The following is an 8,348-nucleotide window of genomic DNA, read 5'->3' as shown; positions in this document are numbered from 1 at the left end:
TTTTGGTTCCAACTGATCCTTAGTGAGGAGATCCTCTAGAATGTAGGACATGTCAGGAGAATACACAATAAATATTTAAAATGAAAAAAAATACGAGTATGGTAATGTATCTTCCACAGATTCCTAGTGGAATGATTGTCATGAATGTGGAATGAGTAAAAAATTTTCAAATATATTTTCATTTATGAGGTGACAAAAACTGAATACAAGAATTATTTTACAACACTTGCTCACAATGATCTCATTACTACACTGAATTTGTACAAAAGTCACATTATGCTAATATTAGCATTGTTCTGCATTATTGGTTACACACACAACGAGTGTTTCTTTAAATCAGTTCATCAATGGAGTAGAAGGAGCTGGCCACCAATAAATCTTTTAGGCTCCTCTTAAATTGAACTTTACTGGTAAATAAACTTTTTATGGCTGCTGGAACGTTACAGAAAATGTGTATTTCTCAATAATGGACACCTTTTTGGACCAAAATAAGTTACTTTAAATCTTTGTGAAGATTAGTCTTATATGTAGTACTGATTCCATGAACTGAGCTGCTGGTTTGAAAAAGAGAAAGCCTATAGTTTCGATAGCAAATTTCTTTAAGGAAGAAATATATTTATGCACCATACATGCCCGTAACTTTTGATTGCACTGCCTCAAAAGCTAAAATTTTTCACACCGCCAAGGGACTGTAGCCCTTAGTATGTGACAAATTTCATCATGATACCTCCACCCATTCTTCAGAAAAAGGGGCTTAAACTTCGGACAGATAAACAGACAGACAGAGAAACGGAAGGCCAACAAAGAGTTCCGTTTTTACCGGTTGAGGCACTGAACCGTCAGTACCGGCGACATACATTGCAGAATTACGATTGCCAGGGGCAGCGTGACGAAGTGGAGCAACGCGAAGCAGCGGCACGGCGGGCCAGTGTGTGTGCCGCGGCTGAGGCTGGTATGTGTGTCGGTCCTGAGCCAGCAGCGGCGGGGGCGATAAGAGGGCCGGCTGTGGGGCGGCGCCGCCCACACGCCATGGCGCAGCCCCGACCGCGACCGCCACACCAGCTGCTGCAGCACGGCCGCCTCGCCGCCGCCCTGGCGGTCGCGTTTGCCGCTCTCGCCGCCGCCCATCACCTGCCGCCCACCATACGTAAGTCGTTGTCTGCACAGGCACGACTGGCCACGGCACGCTGCAGCTGCTATCAACGAAGCTTAGTCAGGGGTCGTGTTATCTTAGTATTTTCGCACAGTTTGTTAAAAAACTCAGTCAATAATGTCAGACTTATGTAGTGGTTGTATCAGTATACATCATACGCTGGGCTAGAAAAAGCGCATAGGTCTATTTCAATAAACAAAGTTGATGTTTCCATTTCATTGGTTAAGAAGGTTGGGGAAACATGTCAATCATTCTAATTGCCGTTAGAAAGCAGTTCGTCTAATATCATATAACCGTCTACATATCTACATATATTCTCCGCTAGTCAGCAAGCGGTGTGTGGCGGATGGCACAATTCGCGCCAAAGTCATATTTCCCCCCTCTGTTCCACTCGCGGATCGCGCGAGGGAAAAACGACTGTCTGAACTCCTCAGTACGAGCTCTTATTTCCCTTATCTTTGAATGATGATCATTACGCGATTTGAAAGTTGGTGGTAATAATATACGCTCTACATCCTCGGTGAAGATTGGATTTCGGAATTTAGTGAGCAGCTCCTTCTGTTTAACGCGTCGTCTATCTGCAAGTGTGTTCCACTTTAAACTTTCTATGAGATTTGTAACGTTCTCGCGATGGCTAAATGTACCAGTCACGAATCTTGCCGCTCTTCTTTGGACCTTCTCAATCTCTTGAATCAGATCCAACTGGTAAAGGTGCCATACAGACGAACACTACTCTTTAACAACATTGGAGGGGGGTAAGTGTGCTATATACAATTCTGATCCAACTAGTTTCGCGGCGTTAGTGCCACATCTTTAGGGCTACAGCTGTCTGCAAATAAGAGTAAAAAGAATAATGATTCTGTTCCGGTTAAATTTTTCTTTTACTATACAAAAAACTATATAGGAAAAATTATGTACTCACATTTATAATTTATTCCAAATGATAAGCAGTAGATGATCCATCATTCTTTGTCCAACTGTGTTAAAACTGTTTGACCGCCAAAAGGTCCGTAGTCCAATTTAAAACAGAGCAAGATGCAGGGAACACCATCCAGAAACAGGAAAACTAGAATAAGAATAAAGTGGTAAACCAACCGGATGTCGAAGATGAAACAGATGATATGTGTAGGTGGTGAAAGCTACATCCACAGAGGCAAAGTAAAATAAATCTCAAACCAGTCTTTATATGATTGTGCGATAAGTTAAGTTTAGATAAAATGCTGCGTACAAAATAGACTGTCATCTAAATAAACGAGCTGGAGAAAGGAAATGACAATATCTTGTGTAGACATACCTAAGGCTTAACATCGTCTCACAATACTTAACATTTCTAGAGGTCAAACACCGAACGGCGGATTAAACAAAGGCCATTTCATGGGCGACTGTCAAATAACTGCCTGTAAAAATGATTTGGATTAGGAATAGGCCGCTGTAGTAGGTTATTCTATCTATGCAGTCGAAGTTTGCTAAAACCTTGTGACGGCGCAACTGTAGTTGCCCCACTATGCATGGTTACTCCCTTGTCTTTAACAAATAAAATAGCACTTGTATTTCAGGCTCTTCTGCCTTTCACATGTAAAATTACTTGTAAAGATGGTACCCAACTTTCTCTGCCACTGTTCACAACCTATTTCCACGCCACCTTCCGTGGCATAGGTTCTAACGTGCATGCGCCCGTTTTCTTTATCGGCTTATTAGTTTCTCTAGGTGGTCCCTGCGGACTTCATGTTGTCTCGATCTCTTCGAGGATGTTGAGATTATGTCGCTTTCTTTCCCGATGAACAATTTTTTAATTATTTTGCAAATTTGTAATGGTGTGTCCCTCCTCACGCAGATGATTACTTAAAGCTGCATTCGAGGTAGCTAGATTAAAACGTTCTTTAAATCTCGTGTAGAAGGTTCTGCATGTTTATTCAGTATATTTCATAGGACAATTGTTGCACGAAATGCAGTATATCCCAGTAGTATTTCCTACTGGCATAGTTTTCTTTGTGCCTATAGTTCATCCCAACGTTCTGTGGTATAGAAAACGGCAGTTGCATGTTGCTCTCCCGTAATTGTAACCGAACTTCCTTTTCAACAAGCAGGATAACAAATGAGGTGGGAAAATGGGATTTTACTCTTATATATAGCGTCATAATATGAGCTCTATCTACAAATCAAAACAGGTCATTCAGTGGCGTCTGTTAATATGATTGAAGATTAGGAACCTATGGTCTCCAATTATGCGTTGTGGAGTAATCTGCAGCTCATGTGTTACAAATGTTACGTATTACCACTAAGGGATGTGGATTTTGATACCACAGTACATCAATTAACAGACTGTTATACTTTGATGAATGCAGAAAGAAGTTACAAGACCTACACTGTATGTGCAGTGCAACAACTGCCAGGCAAAGCAGATTCACTTTTGTTGCAGATTTCTTGTATGCAGCTGTTGAAACTGATCAGCATCATAACCACGTCAGACTGTGCAGCGGCACTACATGAAATGTCTCACACTTTCTAAATATCCGAGGATACTGGTGTAAAAAATCAACAGCTGCGACGTTCTACAGACCAGGTGCATCAAAGTGTCGATTGGAATCTCTGTTAAGAAGCTTTTTCACTAACAGAGTAGATATTGAGTGACATTGCTGGAACTGGGCTGCAGCGTAATGTATGTAATTTTATTTGAACTCCTTGGCTGTTAGCTACTTCTTAAACAATACTACAGTTATAAGTTGACAGGTTTATTTTTGATGTCAATATGCATCTGTTACGATTCCAGAAACATGTATAATACGCAAACATTCAATTATACGGCAATTAGATGTTAGATACTTTTTATTAATAAATACCTGCATTTGCTTATTTATCCATTACTATACTACCTCTAGGTGACTGATCAATATATAGAGCGAATTATTCACATGGGTCAACTAGTTCAGTTTTATTTACTCGTAGTTATGCATTTACTTCAGGTTGCAAATATTATATCCTTCAGGCTCTCACTTACATCTAGCCAGGCATCCTTAGTGAGTTAATACTACGTTATGCACAATACATGCGCTGAACACACTGTTGCTGCTGCTACTACTACTGCTACTACTACTACTAATAATAATAATACCAATAGACATAGTACTGAATACAAGATATTTCAATATTATCAGTCTTATTGATATTGTGAAGAGTAATTTTCTATTTCCATTCCTGTCGAATGGTAGTAATGACACACTAAAAGAAATGCATGACAACAGAATAAAAGCAATCAAATGTGGACAACAAGCTGACTGGTTCAGGGAAGAGAGAGAAATAATGGGATAAAGTTAGCAGCAAAAATATAGCGGAAAAGAAAAAATTAGGTATGAATGATAAAAGCTGAGGTAGTAATGACGATGCGGCAGAAATACCGACTCAGTGTTGGACAGAAGGAACAGTGTCGGTATATTCCAAAAGAAAAGCTTGGCCGAAGACAGGAGTTAGAGCTTTAATCTCTTATTGAAAGCAGCATATTTTTGAGTCAGTCTCAAGTTACTGCGTAGTTTGTTCCATAGTTGTTGGGCTGAAATGGAGAAAGAGATGGAGCGAGACTTTGCGTTATGCAAAGATACAGCCAAGGTCCCAGACTTAACAGATCTTGTGCTGCATCTACGGAATAATGATAGGTATCTGATATGCGGAAGAAACGTTGAGTACGTAAATGCCTATCACATAAAAGAATCAGAAAAACTAGCTTGAACAACACAGAAAACATTCCTGGTAAGGCATGTACCCCGTAAATTATAGTAGTTAATATTATCGCATTTCGTTCTCGCTACGTCCCCGATGGAGAAGCAGATAAAAAAAAATAGAACGTACGATATCTTGCGTGCCATAATTTTTCTGATTGTTTCCATTATCTTTGTTCGTTACATGGATTGTTATGAAGCATCAGAAGAGAACCAGAAGAGGTTACATATTACATAAGCTCAGTAGAAAGTATAGCGAGAGACTTGAAGGGATGGCTGCTCCGGCAGTAAAAGTAACGAAAAAGATAATATCGATTTATGTAATAAATGTGTATTTCTTGTGGCTTACTTAAGATATATGTGTAACATTCGGTTGTCTGATCGCGTCCTATCTTCCGATGTTTAGTTTAGAGGAATGCTACATGATAGAAAACGTGGTTATGAACGCTCTGTTATCTTCATCGTTTTGAAAGGCATTTGTTGTTGTTGTGGTCTTCAGTCCTGAGACTGGTTTGATGCAGCTCTCCATGCTACTCTATCCTGTGCAAGCTTCTTCATCTCCTAGTACCTACTGCAACCTACATCCTTCTGAATCTGCTTAGTGTATTCATCTCTTGGTCTCCCTCTACGATTTTTACCCTCCACGCTGCCCTCCAATGCTAAATTTGTGATCCCTTGATGCCTCAAAACAAGTCCTACCAACCGATCCCTTCTTCTAGTCAAGTTGTGCCACAAACTTCTCTTCTCCCCAATCCTATTCAATACCTCCTCATTAGTTACGTGATCTACCCACCTTATCTTCAGCATTCTTATGTAGCACCACATTTCGAAAGCCTCTATTCTCTTCTTGTCCAAACTAGTTATCGTCCATGTTTCACTTCCATACATGGCTACACTCCATACAAATACTTTCAGAAACGACTTCCTGACACTTAAATCTATACTCGATGTTAACAAATTTCTCTTCTTCAGAAACGATATCCTTGCCATTGCCAGTCTACATTTTATATCCTCTCTACTTCGACCATCATCAGTTATTTTACTCCCTAAATAGCAAAACTCTTTTACTACTTTAAGTGTCTCATTTCCTAATCTAATCCCCTCAGCATCACCCGATTTAATTTGACTACATTCCATTATCCTCGTTTTGCTTTTGTTGATGTTCATCTTACATCCTCCTTTCAAGACACTGTCCATTCCGTTCAACTGCTCTTCCAAGTCCTTTGCTGTCTCTGAGAGAATTACAATGTCATCGGCGAACCTCAAAGTTTTTATCTCTTCTCTATGGATTTTAATACCTACTCCGAATTTTTCTTTTGTTTCCTTTACTGCTTGCTCAATATACAAATTGAATAACATCGGGGAGAGGCAACAACCCTGTCTCACTCCTTTCCCAACCACTGCTTCCGTTTCATGCCCCTCGACTCTTATAACTGCCATCTGGTTCCTGTACAAATTGTAAATAGCCTTTCGCTTCCTGTATTTTACCCCTGACACCTTCAGAATTTGAAAGAGAGTATTCCAGTTAACAATGTCAAAAGCTTTCTCTAAGTCCAAAAATGATAGAAACGTAGGTTTGCCTTTTCTTAATCTTTCTTCTAAGATAAGTCGTAAGGTTAGTATTGCCTCACGTGTTCCAACATTTCTACGGAATCCAAACTGATCTTCAAAATGGTTCAAATGGCTCTGAGCACTATGGGACTTAACATCTATGGTCATCAGTCCCCTAGAACTTAGAACTACTTAAACCTAACTAACCTAAGGACAGCACACAACACCCAGCCATCACGAGGCAGAGAAAATCCCTGACCCCGCCAGGAATCGAACCCGGGAACCCGGGCGTGGGAAGCGAGAACGCTACCGCACGACCACGAGATGCGGGCAACTGATCTTCCCCGAGGTCCGCTTCTACCAGTTTTTCCATTCGTCTGTAAAGAATTCGCGTTAGTATTTTGCAGCTGTGACTTATTAAACTGATAGTTCGGTAATTTTCACATCTGTCAACACCTGCTTTCTTTGGGATTGGAATTATTATATTCTTCTTGAAGTCTGAGGGTATTTCGCCTGTCTCATACATCTTTCTCACCAGATGGTAGAGTTTTGTCATGACTGGCTCTCCCGGGGCCTTGTTTTGACTCAGGTCTTTCAGTGCTCTGTCAAACTCTTCACGCAGTATCTAATCTCCCATTTCGCCTTCATCTACATCCTCTTCCATTTCCATAATATTGTCCTCAAGTACATCGCCCTTGTATAAACCCTCTATATACTCCTTCCATCTTTCTGCCTTCCCTTCTTTGCTTAGAACCGGGTTGCCATCTGAGCTCTTGATATTCATACAAGTGGTTCTTCCTGTAGGCAGTATCTATCTTACCCCTAGTGAGACAAGCCTCTACATCCTTACATTTGTCCTCTAGCCATCCCTGCTTAGCCATTTTGCACTTCCTGTCGATCTCATTTTTGAGACATTTGTATTCCTTTTTGCCTGCTTCATTTACTGCATTTTTATATTTTCTCCTTTCATCAATTAAATTCAATATTTCTTCTGTTACCCAAGGATTTCTTACGTCCTTTCAAGACACTGTCCATTCCGTTCCACTGCTCTTCCAAGTCCTTTGCTGTCTCTGACAGAATTACAATGTCATCGGCGAACCTCAAAGTTTTTATCTCTTCTCCATGGATTTTAATACCTACTCCGAATTTTTCTTTTGTTTCCTTTACTGCTTGCTCAATATTTACGTTCTCAAAATTTCTTCCGTTTATTAGATACCTATCATTATTTCGTAGATGCAGCACAAGATCTGTTAAGTCTGGGACCTTGGCTGTATCTTTGCATAACGCAAAGTCTCGCTCCATCTCTTTCTCCATTTCAGCCCGACAACTATGGAACAAACTACCCAGTAACTTGAGACTGACTCAAAAATATGCTGCTTTCAATAAGAGATTAAAGCTCTAACTCCTGTCTTCGGCCAAGCTTTCCTTTTGGAATATACCGACACTGTTTCTTCTGTCCAACACTGAGTCGGTATTTCTGCCGCATCGTCATTACTACCTCAGCTTTTATCATCCATACCTAACTCTTTTCTTTTCTGCTGTATTTTTGCTGCTAAATTTGTCCCATTATTTCTCACTCTTCCCTGGACCAGTCAGCTTGTTGTCCACATTTGATTGCTTTTATTCTGTTGTCATGCATTTCTTTTAGTGTGTCATTACTACCATCCGACAGGAATGGAAAGAGAAAATTACTCTTCACAATATTAATAAGACTGATAGTATTGAAATATCATGTATTCAGTACTATGTCTATTGGTATTATTATTATTAGTAGTAGTAGCAGCAGCAGCAACAGTGTGTTCAGCGCATGTATTGTGCATAACGTAGTATTAACTCACTAAGGATGCCTGGCTAGATGTAAGTGAGAGCCTGAAGGATATAATATTTGCAACCTAAAGTAAATGCATAACTAAATAAAACTGAACTAGTTG

The 8,348-nt window shown here is 40.1% G+C and overlaps 1 protein-coding gene across 1 annotated transcript in view; it reads left to right on the top strand.

Moving 5' to 3' along the window:
- Positions 1-1,029: 1,029 nt before the first annotated feature.
- Positions 1,030-8,348, top strand: part of LOC124775805 (circadian clock-controlled protein daywake-like) — a 73,640-nt gene continuing 66,321 nt past the window's right edge. Inside the window, exon 1 of the mRNA XM_047250636.1 lies at positions 1,030-1,147. Coding sequence (XP_047106592.1) covers positions 1,030-1,147 — 118 coding nt within the window. The remainder of the gene's footprint in view (positions 1,148-8,348) is intronic.

Source organism: Schistocerca piceifrons, chromosome 2 (genome assembly GCF_021461385.2).
Source record: "Schistocerca piceifrons isolate TAMUIC-IGC-003096 chromosome 2, iqSchPice1.1, whole genome shotgun sequence".
Taxonomy (NCBI): Eukaryota; Metazoa; Arthropoda; class Insecta; order Orthoptera; family Acrididae; genus Schistocerca; species Schistocerca piceifrons.
Note: the sequence above shows the minus strand (reverse complement) of the source record. Positions and strands in the feature narration are given on the sequence as shown.